Here is a 26,653-nt window from a genome sequence, read left to right on the forward strand (position 1 = left end):
GGTCAGTGGTGAGCAGCCCCTTCTGGCTGGGGGCTTGGTCAGGGAATGTTCCTGGCAGCAAAGCTCTCAGCCCAGACACTGCCCTGGACAAACCAGTGCCCCTGTGTGTTTGGTTCTCAGGAGTGTCCTCCTCCAGCACAGGGCCTGCCTCTGGCTGGCTGCTTGGCCCCTCGTGTAGCTCAAGTGGGTGACAAGGCACACCGTCAGCGTGCCGGCACCAGGAGGCTTCTAGTATTCGAAGGGTCCTGGTGCACTCCCCAGCCTTGCTGGGCAGAGCTGGCTCTGAGCCAGGTGGGCACAAGGTCAGGGCGCTTTAAGGAGGGGAGACCAGGGGGGTTTGTCAAGAACAGTCCTCCGAGTTGGAGGGTCCTTACACCGGGAAACAGGCACCGCCCTCCCATGCATGACCGTGGGGAACACCCCCAGGTGTGTTTGAAAAGGCAGGTGGGCAGAGGCAGTGCTGCTGTGGAGTGGGGAGCTGCGGACCTCACCTGCCAACTCTGCCATGTTCTGCCCAGGTACCCAGGGCTGGCCTTGGTCACACGGTGGCAGAGTGGGCATCTACGGGCCTGGATGCCAACCGGTACCACTCACTGCCCCAGGCAAGCAGTGGCCCCTGGCCTTCACCCCCAGCCTCCACAACTGATGAGGGTGAGGGGATAGGCCAGTTTGCACCTTGGCTTCCTGCCCCTTCATCCAGGGCCCCTGGGTCACTTTTCAAGGATGGGCCTGGGAGGACAGAGCTGCAGCCTCACCCAGAGACAGGCAGACAGTTCCTGAGCTCAGCCAGGGAAAGCTTGGTCCCAAACCAGAGAGGTGTCCAGAAGAGAAATGGGATCAGGCAGAAAGAAGAGGATGCATTGGTTTTGACAGAAGAGAAGCTATAAATCTATTCCCCTTCTTCCTGTGAAAAAGTGATATCTCTCCTCAGATTCCCTTTGCCCACTTTGAAGTCTCTTGGGGGAGCCTCTGGGGCACTGGTTGCCTGGGAGAGGGGAGCCCGAGCAGTGTTCTCCCTCATGGTTTGCAGACCCTCTAAAGTGAAGGGTGGTTTTCTTAACTTCTTCTGTTTTTCTTTTTAAAATGTAATCGCCCTTGAATGCAAGACCCTGGGAAGAGCCTGGGCTTGCTGGTAAGTGGACACAGCCCTCACGGGTCCCTGCTCACTAGCCGTAAGGACTGGAGGCAGGAGCTGGCGGCCCTGTGCCCAGGAATGCTTCTTTGGCTGGTTCTGATCGTGTTTGGAGTTTGGCCTTGGGTGAGGCCCGAGTGAGGGGTCTGTGTGGCTACGGCGTGGCACGTGACATGCGGGCAGCGTGCATGCGAGGGTGCAGGCATGCGAGACGACAGGGCAGCAGACAAAAATAATGAACCCTGGACGAAGCTTGAGAAGAGATACAAAGAGTACAGAAACCCGGTTCTCATACTAACTCCCGGGTTACAAACTAGGTTGTGCTGTAGATTTGTAGAAAATCACGTTTCGAAAGAATGGCACTGTTGGGCAGCTGCGGCTCCCAAGGCCAGCCTGACTCCTCTGTCCACGGTGAGTGCTCAGAGGTGCAGGGTGGCGCTGGTTGCAGCTCACCTGGGACTGACCGAGGCTCCCCCCAGGTCCCTGCCCTCCTCCTCCAGCACCGGGGGTGCTCGCTGGAGGGGACATGGCCAGAGAGGTGCTGCGGCTCAAAGGGCTGGCAGAGGCCCCACTGCTCGGAATGATGTGGCTGGTCTATGCCTCCTCCTCCCCTGTGGACACCATCAGCCGCATGGCCACAGGAAGGTGGTCGGTCAGGCCAGACAGCTGGGTGATAAAACTGAATTCTTCCACCTCCTGTTGGGGAGAAGCATCCCTATTAGATCCAGAGGGTATCCTGCAAAGGAGGGGCCTGGAGGGCAGGAGTGGGGCTGCAGGGGGTGGGGGCTGGAGCTGGCCAGGATCTTCCTGGAGACAGAGGGGTGGGAGTATCACTTGGGCCTCAGGGTCTCTGGGACAGACCGATCTTGTTTTCAGAGGACAGCACCGTGCTGAGGGGTGCAGGGCAAGGGTCCCCTATCTACAGGCATGGCCTGGCCACCCGGCCCGCCCCAGACTCACAGCCTTCCAGTCTGGGCACAGCCCCTCCTCTGCATACAGCATGTAGTCGATGCGCCTGCCGTTGCCCTTCAGTAGGTCCTTGCGTCCTTTCTGGCCTGCCCCAGGGCTCTTGCTGGTGGGGAAGGCCAGGTACTCCCTGCGGCCTTCCTCGCTCTCCAAGACCCTGCTCAACACACAGGAAGGCACAGGAAGCAAGGTGAGCCCCTTGCCCCCTTCCCCAGGCCCCAGATCCTGAGTGTGGAGCCAGTTCTCATCCCCAAGAGAGAGAGAAGCAGGTAAGACCAAACCCCGTGTTTAAAATCTGCCTTTCCTGTGGAGCCAGAAAGGGCCTGGGGTGGAGGGAAACTCAGTGTAGGCCTGTGAATTCCTGGCTGAGCCCTTGCCACTCCAGAGTCTGTCCAGGAATGTCCCACGTCCACCTTGGACTTGGCTGTGGCTGAAGTTTGGACACAGCATCACCCAGAACTGGGGCCGAGTTGGAGACAGAGGTGCAGAACAGGGCTTTTGCTCGGAGCCAGTCGGGGGGGCCTGTTTTGGGAAAGGGTCTTTGCAGGGAACCTCAGAGACTCTTCGCTCCTAGAAGTCCCCAGACCTCCTAGGACTGTTGTTTCAAGGCAACGGGGCTGGGGGAGCCAGGAGAGCACCCAGACCCTATCCCGTGACTGGACTCCTGGGTCTGTCTATCTCTGAGCGGCTATGCCACCACACCCGAGCTCTGGTCTAACACAAGGATGATCGCTGTGGGCCCCAAGACACTTTGGGGACCAGGCATGCTGAGAAAGGAACAGTGTTGGGGGGCGCCTGTAGGAAGAGCATGTGACTCTTGATCTTGAGGTCGTGAGTTCGGACCCCACATCGGGTGTAGAGATTACTTAAATAAAACTTGAAACAACAACAACATGGGATGTGTCTGCCATCCCATTTCTTGGAGGAAGGAAATTGATGTGGGTGCTTAAGTGCGGGTCAAGGATCACAGGGTGTGCAAGGTGCTCGGGGAGGGGGTGGTGGTGTTAACACCCTGAATCCAGGTCTGTTGACTTCCTGTCTGCTCTTCCCTTCCTGCCAGGTTTCCTCTGCAGCCTGAGCACCCGCTGTGGAGAGCATTCACGGGAGACCTGCAGAGAGCAGGCACCGCCGACAAGACACTGCACAGGCCCGTCAGGCCAGCTAGTGCCTGGACACGCACAGCCAGCAAACATGGGTTTCTACAAGGTCTTTATCAGCCCTGAGATAAATACACTAATGACATGCAGAACATCATTATGTCTCAGAAATATAATCCATTACTGTCCTTTGCCTTTGATAATTAATTCCAGCATCAGTGATCTAAGAGTTACTGATAGTCATTTTTTAATCATCATCTCATAAAAAGATAATTTTCTCGGCATAGGATGATGTTTCAAATTTAGTCTATAATCTAATTAATTGGCTCAAATTAGCTGTGAGGAGCCACTGCCATGATTGTGCAGTCTCAGGCTGCGAGTTATAAATTGGTTCTGCTGCTGGCCTCTCAAATGTGCCCTTTATGGAAGTCTCATCAGGTTCAAGTATGAAGTTCGGCTGGGATGGAACTGTCTCTACTTTGAAAACACTGGTTTGTGTTAGCTCTGCTCATTTAATTTGCCTCACTGGTGGCTACCAGCTGCCAAGATCCCTGCAACACATGCCATCCCCACGGCCCTTCCACAGGGGTCTCAGCAGCCCTTGGCCTCGCCCAGGGAGATTCTGGGCCATTTCCCGTTCTCAGGAGAGCCTCAACAGGATGAGGCTCCGGGCAGGCCGAGCTCTTCCAAAGAGAGCCTGGACTCTGGTGCTGATGTAGGAAATGCCACTGTGAGCCCCTTGTCCTGGTGGGGGGCTTCTCCTTGGTCAGACCAGCCCCCTGGGGCGTGAGGGTGGCCCAGTCTCCACCCACCCCAGCTTCAGTCCCTGAGGCCCTCACAGGCTTCCTTCCCATGGAACTGTGTTCTCAGCTCTGCCTGGCACAACCCAGCTCCCCACACCAGAGTTGGGGCTCAGTGCTTATCCCAGCCCTGGGAACCACCCTCCCCTGCACGACCGTGGCAGCACGGCCGATGGCTGCTCACTTTTGCAGATTGTCAGGGGTACACACTTCCTCATCGTAGAGGTTGTCTGTGTCCAGCAAGGTACCTGGGAACAAGGAGGCAAGAGTGGTCACTGTGGGCAGAGCCCGGCCAGCCTCTGGGAGGGCCGCCTCTCTGAGGCAGGAGACCCGAGTGAGGGCTTCAGGCCTGGGCAGTTGAGTGCCCCTACCCCTTGGAGTGGGGTCTTGGGGGCAGGGCCTGAATTCTCCCTGGGAAGCCTGTGGGGAGCCCAGCCTTGGTGTAGAGTCAGGTCTCAGCATGGTGGGTTCAGGCCTCGGCAGTGCCCCTCCTTTGCCCCGGCCCCCCTTAATGTCCCCCACCCTCCACCCTGCCTCCAGCCCCAGCTCACCGATGGCCCAGGACTTCTCCTCTCCGGGCCCCAGGCGGCAGGGGTCCTTGTAGTGTGTAAACAGGGAGTGCTGCTGCTCCAGCTTGTCATCTGTGCAAGGAGGGAGAGAGGGAATGCTGGGGGCACAGGGTGTCTGTCCTTAAGGGCTGCCTGCCTCTGCTTCTCATCAGTTACTCTGACCAGATACCACCGAGTCCCTCGGGTAATGGCCTCTGGGTGGGTTCTGTGGTCCCAGATGAAACTGTGGTTCATTTGTTACCGGTTTTCTATGCCCTCGAGAGTGAAGCCCCCTCCTCCCAACCCTGGGTTGAGCTATCCTGAGGACAGTGGTTGCTGTCCCTCTTGGCTCCCTCTGGGTGGTGCCCAGATCTGGTGGCAAACCCTGTAGGGGGCTGGCTGATGCTGCCCTGACAGGCGCTACTGCCTTCACAGACCTGGGTGCTCAGGTTGAGTGAGAGTGACCACACAAGGCTCAGAAGGAGAGGTGACCTGCCCTGGATTCCAGTTTGTCCTGCCAACTCATGGAGCCAGACACCCCCTGGGAGGAAGGACAGGCACCAAGTGGGGCCCGACCTGGTAGAACTCTCTCCGGCAGCCTCTTCCTTTGTGTGCCGCGTTCCCACACTGACTCAAGAAGATCCCAGGAGCACCCAGCATCTGGAGCTGGTACCAGGCATGTGACTTTGAGGGAACCGCGGGCTATGGTCGGGGGCTGTGCGTTCCATGGCAGACACTGTTCTCCCCACCCACCTTGGAATTGCCACCATTGTCAGGGGTTGATTTCCTGGTCATGAACCGATAGAAACAGCTGCCACCAGGTGAGGGCACCACCCTGTGCTCCAGGTAGGACCTTGAGGTCTCCTGCCTTCACTGAGGGCAAAGCCTGAGCTCACAGACCCCATGTCACTCATGCATCTTTAGTTTCTCCTGGGGCTGGGGCTGGTGTGGAAGGAGCCCAGGAGCCAGTGGGCAGACGGGGGGTGGGAGTGGGGTTTCCTCCCATCAGCTCCTTGGGCAGAGGGAAGCTCAGAGCTGCCCAAACTCCCAGGAGGTTCCTGGGATCAGTGTGATCACCAGATTAATTAAGTCAATTATTTGAAAGTTTGCCCATGATCAGTTTTTAGTCTTTAAGCCTAACGTTAGAGGCATAATTGCCAGGGTTCAAATCCCAGTCCAATCACTTCCTGTCTGTGTGACCTTGGACTAATTACTGGGCCTGTCTTGATCTCTCTGTCTCTGCTTCCTTTTCCACCCCTGTCACTGTGCTCACTCTCAGGGTTCTGAGATTGAAATGAAATAGCCGGCCCAGAAACAGCCATTAGAATCGTGCCTGGTGCAAAGCAAGAGAAGACTGAGGACTTGGTGGGAGTGTTAGCTGACTCGCCCATAGTCTGAGTTTCAGAGGCCCTGAGGCTTCTTTGTCAGAGGTTCATTTTTAGGGCATCTCTTTGTCTCCAGTAAGGAGGCCTCTGAGCTTTCTAGGCAGAGCGTGGGCTCTTCTCATTTTAGGATTTCTAGGGGGCAGAGAAATCATAGTCTTGCTAATATCTCACCCACATGCTCAACGAGGAGCAGGAAGTTCTTCAAGCTGCATTAACCCGAGCCCGTCCTGCTGTGCCTGGAGCCCATGCCCTCCCCAGCAGCCGACCCGACGGGGGAGGCCCACCACCTCACCTGAGGAGCAGTTGTCAAAGTTAAAATCTCCGCAGATGACGTCAAACGCCACCAGCTCCTCGGGGTTGGCTGTGCTGGACGAGGAGGTAGATTTTCGGAAATCAGCCAGCCAGTCCTGAAGCAGGTCCAGCTGCTCACACCGGATGGCACTGTCCTCTGTGGGGCAGAACCAGAGAGATCAGATGGCAGAGCTGCAGTCAGACCCCAGCCAGGCCCCAGCACCAACCCCAGCCCGCGGGGGGCGGATTGCCCACCCCCTGGAAAGCACGAGCCACCAGACCCTACCTGGCAGGGCATGCAGGTGTGTGCAGGAGATGTACCCGACAATTCTTTGGTCCTGAGGTGTGCTTCCCACCTGCACCTGTTGGGGAGGAGGTGAGGTGTTGATGATGAAATCATCACTGCTCTGAGTACAAGCCCATCTCTGTCAGCTCCTGGCTCCACTTGGGCCCAGGTAAGGAACAGCACATGTCATGCTTCTAGGAGCTTCTGGTCCAGTGTGGGAGGCAGATGGATAAAGAAATACCAACCTCTGGCATGGTAAGTACCACTAGTAATTCATGCAAGACTTTCTAAGAGGAAAAATGCAAAAACCCCCACTGATTTCCTCTCTGTAACCCTGCCATCTCCTGATGACCAGAGTGTCCATGTGGATGACCCTCACGTGCCAGCCCCTCAGTTCCTTGTCCACTCCTGTCTGATGGCTCTTTCCCCCTTCCCTCAGTCACAGCCTAGACCTGATCCCACCCTGGAGCCCATCCGAAGTCCAAGTCAGACTTCGCTGGCGGCAGCCCAGCTGCAGAGCCTGACACCCTTCCGACACAGAGAGGACCCTGCCCCCGTGGCTTCATGAGAAGCCACTTCTGCTTTTTGGCAGTGGTTCCTGTTGGTTTCCCAATCTGGGATGACAGCTGAAGCCTGTCTCCATGGTACCTGTGTCATGGGCTGACCCCAGGTGCCCCATGGCCTCTATCCAGAGCCCAGTCCTCCTTCCTCCACAGCAGCCTCTGCAGGCCTTCATGCTGCACTCTCCCCAGACCTCAATTTTTGGCTCCTGCTCACTTCCTTCACTGGAGATAGAGCCCCCAAGGCGGGGGCGGGGGGTGATGGTGGAGTAGGGCTGGGGGCTCCTCTGAGGCTCCCTGCCCAAGTGCAGATGATCCTGGTGGGCTGTCTCCACAGGCTGGTGTTAACAACATCACAGACAACCCGAAACAGCCCTCAGTGGTGACCCTGCTGCAAGCCTGAGCCCTTGTCGGGGCTGTGGTCATGGAGGTAAGTGGTGCTGCCCAGCTGGCTGCTCTCCCAAGCCCTTTGGCCACAGCACAGCTGTTGGAGGCCACAATGGGAGATTCCCCTTCCCTTGCCAGGAATGCTCCCTTGGATCATCTGTGGGTGCCTTTCCCCAGAGGTTTCTTTCTCTCTGGGCTTTCCTCCCACCTGAACCTCATCAGTCTTCCCCTAACTTCTTTAATCCATTCCAGAATGGGTTTTCTTTGATGATGAGATCATGGACCCTGGGAACTGTCCAGGGAAGGTGACTGTAGAGGCCAGTTCGTGGCTGAGGGATGTATATCTGCGGAACGTGACCCTGCCCATTCTCCAGCTAAGAGTGGCCCAGACTTGTCACCACTGCCGCATCACGGGCCCTCCGCTCTGAGAGCCTTGGGAGGCTTCCATCTTTCTTTTTGCTGCCAAAGACAGGTAGGCATTATTCTCCTCCATATTCGTTTTCACATCATTAAGCATTTTTAGCTTCCTATAGCTCCTCATCTCCTTTCCCAGCCTGGACGGATGTACATCTCTCCTTTCCCAGCACCCGGTGGGATGGACATGTGGTTACTTGATAATGGGCAGTACAGCCTGGACTGGGGGCTGTTTATAAAGTCCCATGTTCACCATTCACTTCTTGCCCACAATCCAGACCCAAACCTCGGCCTTTCAGTACCGCCACTCTTGGAATGTCTCAGGAAATCACATACCATTGATGTGTTCTGTTGCAAAAACACAACACGGTTTTAAAACCACAGTGCCCCCCAAGGGCCACACGATGGCGCTCTTGCCCCCTCTATTCCTTGGGCAATGCGTCTGTTCCCCTGAATATTATTACACTGTGAGCGCTAGTGCTTGGTGCTTCACGGACACCGCCTTGCTAGGGCCTTACAGCAGGTCGGAGGGTTATACTAAAATTATACTAGAATTGGCTCGGGGTCACGAGGCTCTGCTGGCTGAGGCAGGTTCACATAAGATGTGTGCTGCCCGAAGCCCAGCTCCTCACCCTCCTTCTCTGCTGCTTTCTCAACTGCTGGTGACTTTGCAAAGACACACTTTGACACAGTCTTAGTGTGTCAGCCCCTCACTCACTTGGCACTTGGTGTCACCTGCCTGTGCTGAGACCGGGGCAGGGACAGGGGAGGCACCACTCAGCCCTCCCCTCCCACCCCAGGAGAAAGGGCCGGGAGGGAGAGAAGACACAGGGGCAAGGCCCCAGCTACCTGTCCCTCAGCGCCTTCCAGCCAGTATCTCAGCCCCTCCCGCGATTTCTCTGCTCTCCATCAGCCCCTGAGTTGCCAGGATCCACTTCCCTACGTGCTTGAACTGATTGATTCTGCCCTGGCTTGAGTCCTCGGGAGTTGCAGAGGGTTATATTTCTCATGCAAAAACAATCATACTGAGAGGTTGCGCCTTTTAGTCTTGGTGGGCAAAGACTGGTGGGGCCCAGAATCAGGCTCTCCCTGACGTGAGCAGCAGCTAGTCCAATCCCTTCCTTCTCAGGGTGCGACAGTAGCAGGAAAGCACATTTTCCTCAGGCACAGATGCACCACAGAATAGATGGTGGGGGGAGGAGGGATGCAGATGAAGGGAGCCCTGGCCTCCACCTGCAGCCAGGGCCTGGTGGAGGCTGCTGTCTTCCCAGCCCCCAGCCCCTGGCCTGTCTTCCAAATCCTCATTTATTTCACTCCTCCAGGCAGGAGAAACAGGCATGCTTTCACCAATAGATGAGCTGGGTCTGCTGTGTACGGAGCTCAAACGGCCCATTCTCCTTTCTGTCTGACTGGAGAGATAGGCAGGAAGACAGCTGGGGACCAGGGCTGAGGAAGCCACGGAGGGAACGCTGACTTGTGCTGGCTGTGCTGTGAGTGCTCCACAGAGGCCGTGTGGCCAAGCCAGGGCAGGACCAGGAGAAGGGCAGCTGGGCATGGAGGCCCCTGGGGAGTGGGGGGCCAGAGCAGAGCCCAGGACAGGTGGAGGGGCCCAGCTGAAGGCTGGGCTTCTCCGTGAAGCAGCAAGAAGTGGGCAGCAGGAGTCAGACCTGGGATGGGAGGGGGATGGGGTTGGAAGGGGAAGGACAGCCAAAAACACAGGCAGATGTGGAGGAATGGCGGGCTGGGCCATAACCGTGCAGCTGGGGCTGGTGGGGTGGACCCAGATGTATCTGAAAAGTGAAATTAGGAGCCTGGATGCAGGAGAGGGGCTCAGGGCACAGGGAGGAGTCAAGGCAGGCATGGTGGAACCTGGCTGATGGAGATGGGCAGATGATAAGTGAAAGGGAACTGTGTCCAGGAGGCAGCCAGACACAAAGTTGGGGGCTCCGGGGAGAGATGTGGGCTGGGACAAATGTGAAAGCCCTCAAGCAAGTGTGGAAATGGAGTCTGTGCAGTGACTTGCCCAGGCAGGTGAGTGGGCCTGACCCTGGTGACCACTTGGAAAGCAAGAGGCCTACCCAAGTGGGGTCGGGTTGCCCGGCTGTGGGGGCTGCCAACCCTCCGCTCAGGGTGAGAGCTGGGCAGCAGGCAGGAGGCCCACCAGGTGCTGTCAAGTCTGCGAGGTGGGAGAGGAGTTGCAAGCTGGGTTTTATGTGGAATATCTTGATTTTTACATTTTGGCCAACACGGGAAACTTTTTAATGGTGGCGTGGACCAAATTAAATATATCTGCACACCAGTTTGAGGCTAAGGAGCAGAGGGAGCGTCAGCAGTTAAAGCCTGGGCAGGACTGGGAGCCTGGAAGGAATGGCCAGAGAGGTGAGAAGAATCTCCGCAGCAGAGAGACTGTCCCAAGAGACTGTTGTGACGTTGGTGGGCATGGTGGTCGGGGTGCCAGACCAAGGAGTGAGATGAGGGTGTGGGCTGGGGGCAGGGCCAAGGGGGTCCCCAGCTTCTGAACCATCTGTGGTAGAGCGGGTGGGAGGTAGAGGGTACGCTCTCCTCCTGAGCTTGACAACACATCCCCTCCTTCCCCCAGAAAGTCACTCCAGCTGCTGAGACAAAAATATATCCGAGGAATAGAACATTGATGAACCATATGCCAAAATGGGGAGGTAAGAGGAGTTCATTCAGTTTCAGCATCTGAGGCTGTGAGAAGAGAGTCATGGATCCCGAACTGTGGGCCTGCAGAGCCCCATGAGAACTACTGAGCACTCTGGAGTGAGCTCTGGGTCCTTTATCAAATGGCCAAACATTGCTTCCCCAAACTCTGGAAACACCAAGAGTGGCTTCTGCGTAGGGAACAGAAAGTCAACACTCGGAGCGTGTCAGGCTCAGTAGAAGATAACGGGTAATGACCAAATTACCATGGTCTAAAAACTCCTGCAATTGCATCCAAATTAGCAGAAATAATTATGATTCACTTTAATTAGTGACTATGGAGGCGAAGCCTTGGGCTGGTGGGCAGAATGCCTGGCATGGCAGCTGCGTGACAGCCAGGAGGGAGGGGGCATCCGGCCAATGAGGCTGCAGGCCTCCGTGAGCGGGCGTTTGCCCCTCCATGGACAGGGGCCCCCTGCATCCTCTTCTTCCCTTTATCACTGCCAGCTTCACCACCGGCACCACAAGGACCCCCCAGGCCTCCAGCTCACTCCCCACCCTATGAGTGGGCACTAGGTTGCCTCCACTTTACAATGAGGAGATAATGGCTCAGAGATCTGGGGAACTTGCCCAAGAGCACCCGGCTGGGCCTGTCTGAGCCTGGACCCTCTGCCTTTGTTCCCGAGCTGGGCGCCCACCCGCTCAGCTCCATGAAAGGGCTCACCTGTCCCCCAGCCCTCCGAGCATGTAAGGACCCCCTGGCTACAGCCCACCTCCCCCAGTGGCTCTGCCACAGGCTGACATGTGCCCTGGGGCAGGGCCATGGCCTCCTACCTTGAGAAACAGCGCTCCTTTCGAGGCCAGGCCGTCGGAACGCCGCCCGTTGGGGTAACAGTGATAGGCCACGTCCATGATGGGGTAGCGGCTGGCAAAGAAGAGGCCGCTGTTGAGACACTTGAAGCTGCAGCAGCCTTGGCAGCCGTAGACCCCGACGTCGTACAGAATGTACTCGAAGTAACCATGCAGCTGGTCTTTCAACTTGGCGGCTGCCCGCTTGTCAAACACCTCCTGCAGACACAGGAAGTCCAGGTTGGCGGGGAAGAAAGCAGACACCTCGTGGTCAAAGGCCTCGTCCGGGTGCCGCCTTTTGCGCGCGGCCGCCTTCTTCACCCCGGAGGCCTTGTAGGGGAGCTTGCTGTTGGTGGCGCCTGGCTCCCCACTGCCGCCGCTGTCCGCCGCGGCCCGCACCTTCACCAGGGACTCCCTGGAGGCCGAGGGGCTGCCCAGGCTCCCTGAGTCCCCGTCCCGCTGACTGTGGTTGGGCGTCTGGCCCTGTGGGGCCCCGCCAGCCCCATTCCTGGCTTGGCCCCCAGCGGTGGCGTCATCAGCTTCGGGGGGCCGGCCCCCCTCATCGCCTCCGATGCGCACGATGCAGGCATCCTCCAGGCTACCGCCCTCGGCCGGGTCCCCGGAGGCCAGGCCGTTGGCAGCCTCGTCACTGGGGTGACGCCCGCTGTCACCCTTGTATTCCACAGAGGCCGTCCTCTTAATGCTCCCAGGGACGGCCCGGGCCACGCCATCACTGCCCTGTGGTGACACCAGGCTGCTGAAGCTGGCCGCACTGATGGAGGTGTTGGTGGGCGAATCAATGTAGATTTTGATCTGGGGCCGACTGGCGCCGTTGCGGATTCTCTGCCCGATCTCTTTGGCCCGCGCTTGGGTGTTAAAAACATTGTTGAGCCTGGCCAGTGAGTCAGGGAGGAGACAGAGGTTGGCAGTGGCGAAGCAGAAGCTTTTGCCGGGACCTGTACCCTTCCATTCACTGAGCAGGGCTGCCCCACCAGCCGGGCCCTTGTCCTCCAGCCGGGAGTAAATGTAGGGTCGGCGGGCAGACTGCAGTGGGGACCAGAGGAGGAACCCGACAAAGGCGAAGGGCAGCGAGGCAACCAGGAGGGCCAGGTAGATGGGTGTGAAGAGCAGGGTGCAGAGCAGCTGGAGGTAGCACGGGTCGTCCGCCCGCTGGCGCTTCTCGTAGGTGGTGGGGAGGAAGGAGGCCACGAGCCGGTCTGCCAGCCAGTAGCATGGGAAGAGGAGAGCCCAGGACACAGTGTGCAGGGCAGACAGACAGCTATTGGGAAAGGGGGCCGTGTACAAAACCATCGCAGCTCACTGGGCGCCGCAGCCGGCCCTACTACATGGTGTCCGTGGCAATGCGGGCACTTTCCTGCGAGGGGTGGGCGAGTGGGGGGGGGCAGGTGCAGGAGGGGTCACCTCCTGCTGAGATGCGTCTCTGGGCGGTCAGTGGTGAGTGTTGGCCAGCCAGTCATGGTTCACCTCAGTGGGCCATACTGGGCCACCAAGGCCTGCAGGGGAACCTGTAAGACAGAAAATAAGGGGGCTTTACTCATCCTTAGGGAAGCAGGTTAGATGCTGGGGCCACTCTCTCCCTTCACCCTGTTCCTGCTTCCTCCATCAGAAGCAGGAGTGTTCTGTTTGCCTGTGTGTGTTTGGTTTTCTTGGAGTAAACAGCTTGGTGACGTGACCACGTCTAGCTGTCCATCTTGATCTTGTAACCTAACCGCTCAAAAATGGACCCCAGATTTTGGAGGGGCTTCACTTTGTGGGCATTTGGGAGGGCAGGCTGGGGATCCTGGTGGATGCCTGGGCCTGACGCTGGCCCATCAGGAGCCAGGAGTGTGCCTGGACGGGTCAGGGGTGACCCTGATTCTGAGGGGCCTCAGACATACCCGCCTGGCACTGAGTGTCCTTCAGGTCAGAACAGAGAGGGAGCAAACAGCAGAGAAAGTGGTCAGAGAGTCCTGGGGTGGAGGGCAGTGTGGCTGGCAGGAGGACCCCTGAGAGGAGGGCCCTACCCACAACCAGGCTCTCACTGTGCTGATCCTGCAGCATCAGCCCACCCCTGCTGACCCCCACCAGAAATCCAAATCCCTGACCGGCCAGGATCCCCGGCACTGCGTGGGCCTTACAACTTCCAGAATGATGGTCCCTGTGACTTTTGGAGAAGTGTCCTGGGGCTGTGAGGATCTGGCCCAAGTGTCTCCCCTCAGCCTGAGATGTAGCCCTGGGGCCCAGCTGAGGCCCATAGCTGGAGGAATGAGTCCACCCCAGGTCCCTGTCCCTGCCAGGGCATGAACCTCAGACCAGGCCCTAGGGCCCTGCCTAGCAGAGGCCTCCAGCTGCAGTTACTGCGCTGAATGTAGAATCAATAAAGACAAGAGTCTGGAGTGTTTGCCCAGCCTCCAGGGACCCGTGGGAGATCCTTCTGTGGTGAAGCTGGTATAAGCATCATCTCAAGTCTTCATTACCCGAAGACTCTTCCTGGGGGTTCACTTCTTGTTCACCACCTCACCAACCCAGTCCTGCCTCTGCCCTGGCACCATGGGGGTTCCATCCATCCTGGCCCCACGTTCCATCCATCCTGGCCCCACCGCCAGTCTTCCTCCTGCCTCCCTGGTCACTGCAGCCAGGACCTTGGTGCCATCTGGGTTCTGCCTCCCCCAGACCCCAAATCCCATCCATCCCTCTGACCCACTCAAGCTCTCCTGGAGCCCCTGTGCTGGTCCACGACCACATCACACTTCACCCACTTACTTGACTGCCTCTCCATCAGGCCATTTTCCACACAGTGGCTGGAGGGATTCTGTCTAGTCTCACTATCCCTCAGAGACCCCCCAAACCCTCTGAAGCCTCTCTGGGCCCTTTCTGGGTGTCTTGTCTCCTAGCCAGGCCTGCCGTGTCTGCAGTCCCATCTCCCTTGTGCCCGCTTCCTACTCAGTGGGATGTGGTTCCTTGTCCGTGCCCTGCCCCTCACTTAGCTCACCTCTTTTCTTCTAGACTCAGCTCAGAAATGACCACCTCAGAGAGGCCCTTTTGCTCCCTTTTGCCCCTCTTTGCCAGCTGGCGTAGGTATATCCACTGGGGGCTCCTGTCTGCATTGTGCATGGCCTGGTCTCTGCAGTTCAGGGTCATGAAAGCTCAGGGGACATGGCCACGTCCCCAGCAGACTGAGAGCTTGGGTCCTGGAGTTGTACCAGCCAGAGCTTGGGAAATGGGTGGGTGAATGGAGGTCAATCTGCACTACCTCTAGGTCTGAGGTGCAGGGGGAAGGGGGGAATTTCCGGGATGCACCTGTCACCTGAGTGCACTCCCAGGGCCACATCTCCAGGGCTGATTTAGTGGGGACGAGGTGCTTGTCCCAGACCAGAGCTTAATGTCTAAAGATGAACTTTTAGCTGGTGTCTGTCTGGTTCTGGAGAATACATTTCACAAGGATTTTACTTTTTTCTGGGGAAATTGCTTTGAAGGAAACACTGGAAGGTTACATTTTGGGGAAGCAGGTGTGTCTCCTCAGATCAGAGGTGTCTGGCCAGGAGCCATGGGAAACAGTTCCTTTGCAGACAGCTCTGCCCTGTGCCTCAGTTTCATCTGCCTGTGGGCACTAGGACCACGTGGTTTTGTCCAGTGCTGTAGTTGCAAGGCCTCTCACTCAGGTGTGAGCAATGAGGCTCACTGTCAAGGATGTTGGTGAGGCCAGAGGGCTAGCTCCTGCATCCCTCTCCCCTTCCCCTTGGGGCAGGGGGTGGGGAAGCTATTTCAGAGGATGGGAGATCCCTGACGTCCTGCCCTGGAGTCCCAGACCAGACAGTGGCCTTCACCACCTTTTCCACAGCCAGCTTGAGTCCTGGTCTCTGAAGGCCAGGCTGTATGTGGGGGGTGTCCTAACCTTGATGGCTTTTACTTTGGGGTCTGCTGATTCAGGGGTCCTGTGAACTTAGGCCAGGCTACTGGTCTAGGGCCCTGAGACCAATTTTATAATGACGGTGGCTGAAATTGGAGGGTTTGTTACAGGCTTGCTGACCCTCTGTGCACATGATTTTTATCCCCCCAGCAGAGCCATGTCACCTCTGTGGCCCAGAGCTCATGGCTCAGTACTCAGAGGGGCTGGTGGCTGTCCAGAGGCCTCCCATGCCTGCCATCTGACAGACTTACTTATTCTTTCTTTAAAATCCCAGCAATTTCATTTGAGTGTAACCTGCAGTTGGGGCAGCAGCCCGCTGGCTCCCTCTGAGCTGGTGGGTCTGGCCTCTTTCAGCCCAGCGCACACGCACACGGCAGTGTTTGGAGCGGCCACTCAGACTGGCCAGAGTGGAGGCTGTGGGAGACAGCGCAGAGCCACCTGCGCCAACTTGACCTAGAGGAGGAGGCAGCAGGTCCCGTCCCTGCAGGTGGGGAGGGGGGATGGCGTCTCCCAAGCCTCCAGCAGCCACTTCGGTTGGCATCAAGGTGCTAGGGGTAGGGGTCTAGGCCAGACTCTGGGGACACCCAGCTGCCACCCCCGAATGCATGGAGGGGGCCCACTCCCGGGTCGTCTTAGCTCTTTCCTCCTCTTCTCTGTAGCCCAAGGTCACCAGCACAGCCAACACCATCTTCACCTGAGTGCCCGCCCCACCCAGTCACCGTCCCCTTGTCTTCTGTCTCAGGCCACAATGGGGCACGGAGGTCAGAAGATCTTCCTAAACGATCTGATTACATCCTCGCTTTGGCGGCCCCATTGTCTTGGAGGAGAAAGTCCAGTCTCCCAGTCTGTATTTAAGGACCCTCTGTGCTCCGGCCCCTCTTTTCCTTCCCCACCCCCACCCCAGAAGGGCCCCTAGCGCCTCAGAGGTAGATGCAGCCTCGCTTCATCGAAGGGCTCCTGAGAAAAATTCCCAAACCTTCTGTTCTCCCCTGTGGCTCATCCCTAACACTGGCAGGGCAGGGTGGAGATCCGCCACCAGCTGGGACTGCTGCTCTTAGTGGGGCCCGGCCCCCTCTTCAGCTGCCCTGTGTCCACCTCACTTCTGCAGTAAGCAGCCAGGCCTGTTCTTTCGGCTTCCCCTGAGCTGCTCACAGCAATGTATTTGGTCTCCATTCAGGCAACAGGGGGTTTGAGGTGGCTGGTAGCCCAGGGGGCCACCACTGCATTCCTCCCAGATGTGGCAGCTCTGAGCCCCCAGCTCTTCATGGCTACCTGGGTCCCTGGTCCGGCCTGCTCACCTGCCCCCATCCCTCAGTGCCCCGGACAGAAGGAGCCTCTGGGGGCCGCCTGGCCGCCTGCTCCGCACGCAGTCCCTGCATCTGTGCCCAGGAGCTGCTGACGCACTTGACACAAAAGGGATTGCTACCAATGGAGCCAGTTTCTAAAGCTCTGTGGTTAATTATTTTGTCGCAGTGAAATGAAAGGAGGGTAAACAAACAACAACACATTAATTAGTCTGATCTACACTTTCCCCATGAAAGAGGGGAGTGGGAGCTACACACCGGAGGCTGGGAAATTCTCAGTGAACCTTAGAGTCCTGAGGGGTGCCCGAGCAGGATGTAGCACAGGTGCCCAGTCTGTACCCCTGGGCCTTTGTCTCGCCTACACCCCCTCAGGGCCACGACATCATGGGTGGCCTGGCCCAGGCTTGGCCTCCGGGGAGGAATGCCTTCCCCCTCTCTGTGCCCTGGTTCTCCGCTTCCCTGTCCTGGAACTGGCATCTTTACCAAGCAAAGCCTGCCATGGGCATCTCTGATCGGAGTGACAGGTCCCTCAAAGGCCCCATGTGCTGAGCGGCAGCCACTCAAGCCCACAGGCTGGATTGCTCTTTCAGTTTCCTACTTTAAAGTGACAATCACTCCTGGGTTTCTGCCCATTATGAGTCCTGGCGTGGGGCTTCCTGGTTGCTCAGGATGGCCGCTCCTCCTCCCCTGCCCCAGTGCCATGGTCTCCAGAGCTGAGCGTGGGTCCCAGACACCCTCAGGTCCTCGTGGTCACTCCTGAGCCCCAGGATCAGTAGGGGGGGCTACCAGTGCCCCAAGGGAGGGTTCCTGGGAGTCAACCTCAGGCCTGCCCCCACTCCCAGGGGCACTGCTCACTGTGTAGCTTGGGTTTGGGAGACTCACTGAGCCTGTCTCATTATCTCTGACATGGGGGTAGCAATACCTGCCTCCCAGGGCTAATCGTGAGGCTTTATCCTTCCCTGCCACCCCATCTCTTCCTTGTAGGACCTCCCTGACCACGCCTCAGCCGAGGTTGGCTCCTGTGTGTCCTGGCTGCTCGCACCCTGATCTGTGGATTTGGCGGATTTTGAAGAGGAGACAAGCTGCTTCTGTTGACTGTGCGGGGGGCAGCCAGAGCCCATCCACCCACCCACCTTCTACGCTCCCGACTGACTCTCAGTACCTTCAGATCCTCAGAGACCCAACCACACTGTTTAGGCAGCTTCTTTCCCTACAGCGAGGACTGGACTGGGCCTGACTGTGACAAGGAGCCTGGGCCGCAGAGCCATGCAGACAGAGGGAGCAGATCGGTTCGCAGGCTCACCTGGCTGGCAGGGAACTTCCCTGGGGAGGTTTGGGGGCCAGACAGCCGTAAGTCCAGATGGGAGAGGAAGAGGTGGTCACAGGCTGGCACAGGAGATCACAGGCCAGTGACTCCTGGGCAGGTATGGGGCATTGACAGAAGCTCCACACCAGAGTTCCTCCTGTGGGTTACTGGTATCTGTGGTGACCTGACCTGCAGCCATCACAGCACCGGAGGGGGAGACTTGTACCGCTCAGAGGCCCCAGCTAAGGCAAAGCCCCTCCCCATACACCTCCCTGAGGGCTGGGAGACCGGCTGATCTGCTATTCCTTGGGGGAAGGCGTTCCAGGCATAGGGCCTGGCCAGGCCTGTCCTATTTGGTGTTGAAGCTGGCTGGGAGGTCCCCAGCAGCCTCCTTGAGTAAGCTGCAGTGGGCAGGCCCTCTGCTACTGGATACCAAAGGATACTGGCGCCAGGACAGCCATCCCATGTCCCATCCCCCTGGGAAATGGAGACCTGGCAGGCATGCTGGTACACAAGACCTGCTGCACAGAGGATCAAAGGATCTTAGGTGAATGCTGACATTGAATTTCTCCTTAGTGGGAAAGTGAGCAAGCCAGCCCAGTTCTGCTGACCAAGGCAAGTGCTGGCCCCTCTAAGGAAGCCTGAACCATCTTGACGGATTTCTGAGCTTTGGAGAACTTTTGGGAAGTCGAGGAGGGTTGGGAGCTGCCCCAGGTTGGGGGCAGGATGGGATCTGTCCCTCCTTCATAGCCCTTCTCTCTCCTTCTCATGCCTGCTGATCCCTGTCTTTCCAGCAGCGGGGCTGGGAATCCTGGAGCCGAGGGACCTTCTACCATCCTCTTTGTGTCCACAGGCTCCTGTCTAAACATGCGCTGGTCCAAGCCCCAGGTTTCTGTAGGAAAGACTGAGAGGATTGCTCCAATCCAATTACCGGAATGTGCTCGCATCCGCCGGCGGCGCCGATATTGGGCCAGCCCATTTCTGCCTGGATGCCTGCCGCCCTGGGGGTTGGCATAGCAACGGGAGCTCTGAGCTGCGGAAACTTGGAGTCAACTCATCACTGGGAGGACAGAAAGAAAGACTGAAGAGGATGCCTTTCTAAGTGATGCAGGTCACACAAACCCAGGCTAATCACTGAAAGCCACAGAAATGGGGGCTGGGGGCTGGCCTGAACAGGTGTGCCGTAGCAGCAACTCCCAGTGACCTAGGTGTGCCAGGTCAATCCCCACTGACCCTTCCAGATCCAAAGCACCTGCCCCCTTCTCTGAAGCCCTCCCCAACTTCCCCATCCCGCCCATCCCCTTCCTGCCCTGCATGCCCCCCAGCTGTCCCTCCAATCAGGTACCTGTCTGTTTGCACATCGGGCCCCTACCAGCAGCCTGGGAGCACCTGATGGCGTCTCCAGCACTAGCACAGGCCCAAGTCCTAGCCTGCTCTGCCCCACTGGCTGCGGCAGACCCACTTTTGTCTGCCCCACCCCAATCCAAGGCGAGGGCAGTGAGCCACACTAGCCCAACTGACACTACAGCCCCCTGACCCCAAGGTGAAAAACCCCCAGCTAGCTCTCATTGGTGCTCTTACTGGACCCCTCAGGAAAGAGGCCTGCATTTTCTCTGAGGTGGAAGCATTAAGAGCCTGAAGCTTCTGGAGCCTTCCTTGAGAGTGAATCTAATTCAGATGAAAACAGACCTGAGGGCTAGAAGGAGAGACTCCTGGTGGCACTTTGAGCTCCAGTTTCCCTGTGCCTGAAGACAATACAACCCCCAGACTTTCTAATTCGTGAGTTGGCAAATTACCCTTTTCTTTGCTCTAGTTGAAGCTGCATTTCTGTCACTTGCCACCAAAGGGATCCTATCTAATATATACCAGTGAACCGATCTTTCTAAAACTCCATTCTTAATAGTTTGTCTCCTGGGCGAATGTCCCCTCTGGCCTGCCCACTGGGCAAAGGAGCCTTTCTCCTGAGTCCTTGAAGGGCTTGTGAGATCCGGTGCCTGGGGTCTATGCCCAAAGGATTTGAGCATCCCTCAGGAGATAGCAGTGCCAATATTACAAGCACAAACGTGGTGTCAGACGTGCCAGGTCCGGGTCCTCCTGCTGGATAGCGGACAAGTTGCTTCACTGACACTCTGTGCTGTACTTTGCTCATCAGTTATGCACACACATCTCCCTCTCATACACATACACTATCTCAGGGTACGAATGACACTTAGCACAGCGCCTGCCACATCTCTAGTAATATCTTCGTTACTGTTACTACTGTTAATTTCCTTGCTGCAGAGGACCCTCAAGGTACAGCTGGAGCCCTCAAAGTTTCCTCCTTGTGTGGTTGGTTGCTTGACAAAGAGGGTACCCTGCTCTCCCAAACAAGGGGCGAGGATGGTGCAGGGGAGGCAGGGGCCTCCATCTCCAGGACCGTCTGCAGGGGACTGCTTGTGTGAGCCCAAGTCACCAGCTTCTGCAGAACTCAGATGCAGGCAGAGGGGCCATAAAGTTTTCAAAAAGACACTTTCCATGGGAGCTATTAATGCGTCATGTGGTTTCTGAGAATAGGAACAGGCTGTAAGCAGTTCTGTGGCACTCCTTCAATCAGCCAGCCTCGGCATTTCCATGTCAGAACTCAGAAAGCCCAGATGAAGCGGACTGTTGCATGACTGGAAAGCAAATCTCAAGCCACATTGGAGGTATATGTGCCAGGAGTGCTTGAATCAATTTAATAGTTAAAATGGCAGTCCTTCTGGGCGTAAGACCTTGTGCTGCGATGACATGGGGCAGTTGCCCTGAGACCATGGGCTCCATCATGAGATGGGGCTGAGTTTGAAGATCTGGCCACCCTCCCCTCTCCCATCTGCCATTCCAGAATCATCCATTGGTGACCAGAAAGGGGGATGGTGGATGGTGGCTGACACCTAAATCCCTACCTGAGCCATCCTGAGCAGCACCGTCTCTCATTCCCAGTTATCCTGTATGACACTCAAGAACCTGCCTGCAGCCATATCTGTTTGCCTAGGTCCACTGGAAGCTTAAGGCCACAGGGCTCCTGCCAGTCCTGTGCCCTCATGGAGGCTGAGCCCAGGGCTGGGGGAGGCTGGGAGGAGGGCTTCCTCCATGATGCAAATCAGGTCTGAGATCACTCTGTTCCAGGATCTCCTCCACACGGGCACTGACAGGGCAGCTCCAGGGCAGGCCTGGAGCAGACAGTCGCAACTACCAAGGAGGAGACTTTGACATCCTCAAGTGAGATCCAAATCAGGAGGCCATGTGCCAGCCACTGAGCATCTAGACCGCATGGGCCTCCTGCCCCAAGTGGTCTGAGCGTGCCCACGTGCTGAGGTCTGTGCCCAAGCTCATTCTCACACATGCATGTGAGCCGGGGGTCCTGGCCCTCTGCAGCAGGTCACGTCACCTGCCTCAGGCGAGCTCTGTGGCGTCTGCCACGTGCCTGACCAAGGGCCAGCATGCAGCATGCTTCCAGCTAGCCTGCCCCACCTCCACCCACGGGAGAGGACCTCCCCGGGGCTGGATACCAGGAGGGATCTCACTTTTCTCGGGCTCTGCTACGGAGGCTGCTGTCCCCGCAAAGTCCCTGCTTCCCTGCTGATGTTAATGGTTCATGAGCTGAACAAGGCTTGGAACATCCTTTGCTTAAGAAGAAATGACAACATACTTTCTGTGGGAGTAGAACTTTAAATACAAGTCCACACAAGTGGTAGGATTTCTGCAGACCCAGTGTTCGGCTGCATTTCAAGTACAGCATTTCCTCCTGGAATGGATTGGCCGACTGAGCGGTGTGTAGGCATTTCCAGGCATCAGAGAACACAGATGAAGACAACAAACCTTCCTAAAACAGAACAGACTTGCTAAAATTCTTCTGAAGGGAATCATTTCACATTCAGCCTGAAGTTTTCTGTGCAAAGAACATTTAACAAACTGAGTCCTAGAGGAGAATTTATGCAGAGATTAAAAAGCAAATTGGTGTGAATGAGTAAATAAGATAAGGCGTCAGCATCTCACCAAGCCTCCCCGCAGCCCTGGGCAGCTGGGCCTGAAGGTGGGGCTTTCTGGACAGGGGCTGGGTCTCATTCACCACTGAGCACTTAGGCCCTTGTCCTGGGCCCTCTCAGAGGCTATCCTCCGGTCCTCCCTCACACACAGTACCACTGGAGCCCTTGGAACCAGCAAGAACTCTCTCCCCCTGAGAGAGGAAACCCCACTCATGCTAAACCAAGGACTGCTTGCTTTGAGAAGCCTATGACCTGCCTGTGGAATTTCAGAGCCTGCTCCGGAGTGTATAACTTTGGGGGCGGGGGGATTGGGAGCTGCTGGAGCCTGCTTCCCCTGGGAGTGAGATGTGGGGCTTCAATTGTGTAAGACTGTGAATTAGTCATGTGTCCACAGCAAAGGCCAGTGGGGAAGAGAGCATGGGGTCTATAGTTCCCCAAGTTCCCTTCCATTGCTGCCACCAAACTTGCCTTCCAAGGGTCTTCTGCGGCTCTGGGTTCCCACTAACCCCTGTCCCTCCGGTAGTGGTAGCTGTCTCTACACCTGTTCTTGGCTTTGAATCCTGCACTTCTGAAAAGGGAAACAAGAACCCCTGGCTCTGGTCATGGAGGCTATGTGTCCCCAGATTGCTGGTACACCCACGCTGGTATAGGCAGGGACTCGTCTCCACTTAAAAGATAAGCATTCTTCATCCTTGTGAACATTTGGGTAGACGCTTCCCTTTTTGTCTCTACCTCTGCTTCCAAGCCTAGGATGGGACCCTTGCCTCACTTCCTCTGGCCCCCCGAGGGGCTGGAGCCTGCTCTCCAGGCATGAGGCAGGATTGCACTCCCAGGTCCCCTTGTGGTTGGGGGGAATCATGTGACCAGCTCTGTCTGACCCACTAGCTGTGAGTGCAAGTTATATGTGTCACTGCTGGGCCAGAGTACTTAACACAGGTGTGAGACCTTCCAGAGTTCTGTCCCTTTGGCACATCTACCTGTAGCGTTCATGATGGTGGCTGCTCCATCAGCCTGGGTACCATGGTGAGGATGCATGGAGCAGGGCCCCAGCTAAACCACATGTCGTATGAGCAAGACAAAAAACGTTAAGCCATAGCATATCCCATCCCAGCCTGACTAATAGAGGAAGGCTTCTGATTTCTTTTTTTTTTTAAGATTTATTTATTTGGGAGAGAGAGTGAGAGTGCATACATGAGTGGGAGGGGCAGAGGGAGAGGGAGAGAGAATCTTAAGCAGACGCCGAGATGAGCACAGAGCCCGATGCCAGGCTTGATCTCACAACTGTGAGATCAAAACCAAGAGTAGAATGCTTAACCGACTATGCCACCCAGGGACTCCCGGCTTCTGATTTCTTTAACCCACTTAACCAAAAACAAGCCTTACTGATCAACAGCCCTCAGTTTCCCAGGTGTATAGCTAGATTGACGCCCCAGACCCGACTCTCTTCAAGAAAGATCTTCATTTTAAAGGGCAATAATGATGTTCCTCTGCCCAAATCCAGACCAGGGTGGGGGCTCACTCCTTTCCATCCCCTAAGTATCTGTACTGAACAGTTGATTCCCTTTCAGGACCATGAGGCATCAGGGGAGCTGAGCCTGAATCTTTTCATTTTTAGTGAAAACCATTTCTGCTCAGAGAAGAGGCCACTGCTAGTGATGTAAGTAGCAAAGTAAATCCACAGACATGGGGAAGCAAGTGCACTGGAAACTTCAGCCAAGGATCGGTGTTTAGGGTTGGTTCCAGGAGCCAAGCAAGGCCCCACAGGGGATAAGGCAGGAGGGAGTGTCAAGAGTCCACTTAGGTGGTGCAGATCGAGATGGACGAAGTGGCCTGTGCCTAATGGCTGGGGGTCCGACACTGGCAGGTTGTGCTGGCTGAGGGGTGCATGCCCAGGCTGCTGAGGGGGAGGGCTTGGAGGCTGGGGGCACTTGGCATACAGCTCCTATGAGTCAGATGCAGCACTGTGACTGCCTGGGGTATGTTATATCAAGGTCCCAGGAATTTCTGGGGGCAGAGCCTTTGCTTTCTAGGTGTGCATATTTTAGTGTGGGGGTGTCCTCCTGGAGGGCATGGAGACAGGACGGGGATAGATGGTGGGTGGAGCGAGCAGTGAGCAAGGGAGGGAGATAAAGCGGAGAGTCTGGGACAGCTGAGAGCAGGCGTGTGGGAGGCAGAGCCACTCAGGAAGTCCTGCCTGGCCGGCCACGCCCTGACCACAATGACCCACCAGGTCCTAGGAGGCCGGCGAGGAGACGCCAGGGAGGAGCAGCTTCGGAAAATGGGCCTGAAAGGAGGATCCAACACATTCACTGACAGTTTGTCTTGAGCTGGGCTTGTTTAACTTAAACGCTCAGAATGTCTGAGTAGCTTCCCATCTACAGCACACAGATCAGCCTAGCCTGGAGTAATCCTTCCGCTCAGAGCAGGAGGGAGCCCAGCCCTGCTGGCCCGGCCCGTGTCCTGCACTCTGGGAGGGCTGAGTGACCCCCAGCTTGAGGCTTCCTGCATCCCCCTCACCGCTAGACAGAAGGTGGACAAGGGGTCTCACCAGGCTTTCTGGTCAAGTTTTGGAGAGAAAATTGCCAGAATAGAAGTCAGCACCAATGAGAAACCAGTCTATGCAGTTTCAACCTGATTTTGCTTTTAAAAATAGGCCCAACAGGAGCCTTCAGCTGTGTGATCTTCATCTATCCTGCAGCCCTCTGCCCTTGGTCCTGGGTCCACCATCCTTCTCATTCCCTTCCTGCCCCTGGCACTGCTTCTTCTCCGAGCCCTTCGTGGTCCCCTCCTCCCCTGCCTACCGTGAGGAGCTAGACCTTCCTCTGCCTCTTGTCTCTTCCCTTGGTTGATCCCTCAGGGTCACCTGTTCCCAGGTGTCTCTCCTGCTAGCTGACTTATTCGTCCACTGCTCGCCCCCCCCCCAGCTCTGTCTCCTGAGTAGTCGCTGAGGCTCTGGACATCCACCATACCCTGCCTCTTCCCACCAGCCCCCGGTTCTGCCTCCCTAACGCCTCCTATCCATTCCCACGGTTATGGCCAGCTCAGGCCCCGCCCTGTCCCAGCTAGACACTGCGCAGACACCACCTGTCTCCCGGCAGCTGGCCTCCCCTCCTCTGGCCCACATGGCAGCTACTGGGATCTTTTTAAACCACACAGTAGACCACACTACTCCCCTGTTAAACTCTGCAGTGGCCCCTGCTGACCCTGGGAAGATGCCCAAGCACCCGGCAGGGAACAGCACATTAGGCCCAGCATCCTGATCTCCAGGACCGCTGTGCATCACCTCCTACTTCTGAAGTCCCAGGGCCCCCCTGTGGTTCCCCATCACACCCTTCTAGCCCTCCCCACCTTTGCTGGGGCTGTTCCCTCATAGCCTTCCTCTTTGTGCTGGGATGAGGCCTCCGCAGGGGGCTTGGGGTTCAAAAGTCACAATGACGATCTCTTCACCAAGCCCCAGCCAGTGCCCTACACTATGGCCCCAGAGATAACGAGAGGACTTTTGACCTGGCTTTAACAGGTCTCAACGGCTGGCGGTTTCTGTGCATTTATTGCCCATGTTTGCAGTCTGCACACCAGAAGGGGGACCAGCCCCACACATCTTCAGATTTACTAAGGTAGAAGCAGAACTGAGAGAGGTGGCTGAGTAATGATGACAAATTCCATTCCTCAAAGCGGAGGGAGGATGGGCCATAGGGGGCTTATGGATTGTCTCTGCAGACCAGGGACCCTGCTCTTGTGGTTGATACCAGCAGCCGCGGAGCTGCTCACTCCCATGCCCCCCTCTGCCTCCAGTCCCAGAGAATGTAGGTTTTGTGTTCTAACTCCGAGGCCCGAGTTCCCCTGCAACCACTCAGTATTTTATCCCATCACCTGACTCTAGCTGTGTCAGTCATGTAGTAGGGAGATAATAGGAACCCCTGATGACCACCAAGTGTCAGCACCCCCACCCCGCCCCCCCCGCCCAAATTGCATTACACCAGTTGTTTAATAGTGCTTGTTTCGTAGCATCCTTACCAGCTCTGGGTTTTAAGCAATTAAAAAAAAATTTTTTTTAATATAGTTTAGTGGGTAATGGTATCTGGTTACATTTCTGAATATACTTAAATTGTATTCTTTCAGTTTTGTGAAGTGCTGCCTCAAGTCTTCCCTGTGTATTGAAGGAGTTTGTATTTTCTCCATAGATTTGTGTGGGTGACACACACCCCCGCCCCTGGCGTTGCACTCCACTGGTGAGGGAGTTCCGGGAAGGATCAGACTGCCAAAGCCTGATGGCTTACCTCAGAGCTGTGTTTCCAGAACTTTTTAACCAAACAGCAGAACCTTTTCTTAAACAATTTCACACAGCCCCTCTTCATAGAAAACATAAATAATTTGCCTATGATGGGAGGCCTGGAGCAGCACTCCCCCTCCAGAAGCCCCTGTCTTACCTGAGGAGGGGCCGCTGGGACCCTCTTGATCTTCGTCTGAAGAGGGGGTGCCACCGCAGTCAGGACCTGGAAGGAGATGAGCGGTTCACAGAGGTGTCCGAACTCAACCGACAGCCACCCGGCAGCCCAGAACAGGTGAGCCAAGTACAAAGACCAAGGGGCCCCACCTGTGCCAGAGGCAGCGCCACACCCTCCACGTCACCAAGGAGAGGGTGTGGACCAGGCTGTCCCCAGGACCAACGAAGTGCAGCCAGAGGGGGTGGGGGCGGAGGTTTGTGCGACAAACCTGCACAAGCTTGCGGGGGGGGGGGGGGGGGGGGGGGGGG

At 56.7% G+C, this 26,653-nt stretch overlaps 1 protein-coding gene across 1 annotated transcript; it reads right to left on the reverse strand.

Annotated features, from left to right (window-relative positions):
• Positions 1–902: 902 nt before the first annotated feature.
• SMPD3 (sphingomyelin phosphodiesterase 3) lies at positions 903–13,063 on the reverse strand. The gene is made up of 7 exons (XM_008702418.2): positions 11,362–13,063; positions 6,506–6,581; positions 6,221–6,376; positions 4,547–4,636; positions 4,180–4,243; positions 2,093–2,255; positions 903–1,828 (listed from the first exon to the last, which is right to left on the reverse strand). The coding sequence occupies exons 1-7, from the start codon at positions 12,685–12,687 to the stop codon at positions 1,727–1,729; spliced, it is 1,977 nt and encodes a 658-aa protein (XP_008700640.2). The 5' UTR covers positions 12,688–13,063; the 3' UTR covers positions 903–1,726.
• Between the last annotated feature and the right edge of the window lie 13,590 nt (positions 13,064–26,653).

This window comes from Ursus maritimus, unplaced genomic scaffold, assembly GCF_017311325.1.
Source record: "Ursus maritimus isolate PB19 unplaced genomic scaffold, ASM1731132v1 scaffold_19, whole genome shotgun sequence".
NCBI classification, from domain to species: domain Eukaryota; kingdom Metazoa; phylum Chordata; class Mammalia; order Carnivora; family Ursidae; genus Ursus; species Ursus maritimus.

Coding starts and splice junctions, on each gene's coding strand:
- SMPD3 (XM_008702418.2), bottom strand. CDS start 12,687: ATGGTTTTGTACACGGCCCCCTTTCCCAATAGCTGTCTGTCTGCCCTG. Junction 6,377..6,505: donor ACACCTGCATGCCCTGCCAG/GTAGGGTCTGGT, acceptor TCTGCCCCACAG/AGGACAGTGCCATCCGGTGT. Junction 2,256..4,179: donor ACCCCTGACAATCTGCAAAA/GTGAGCAGCCAT, acceptor TGTGTTGAGCAG/GGTCTTGGAGAGCGAGGAAG.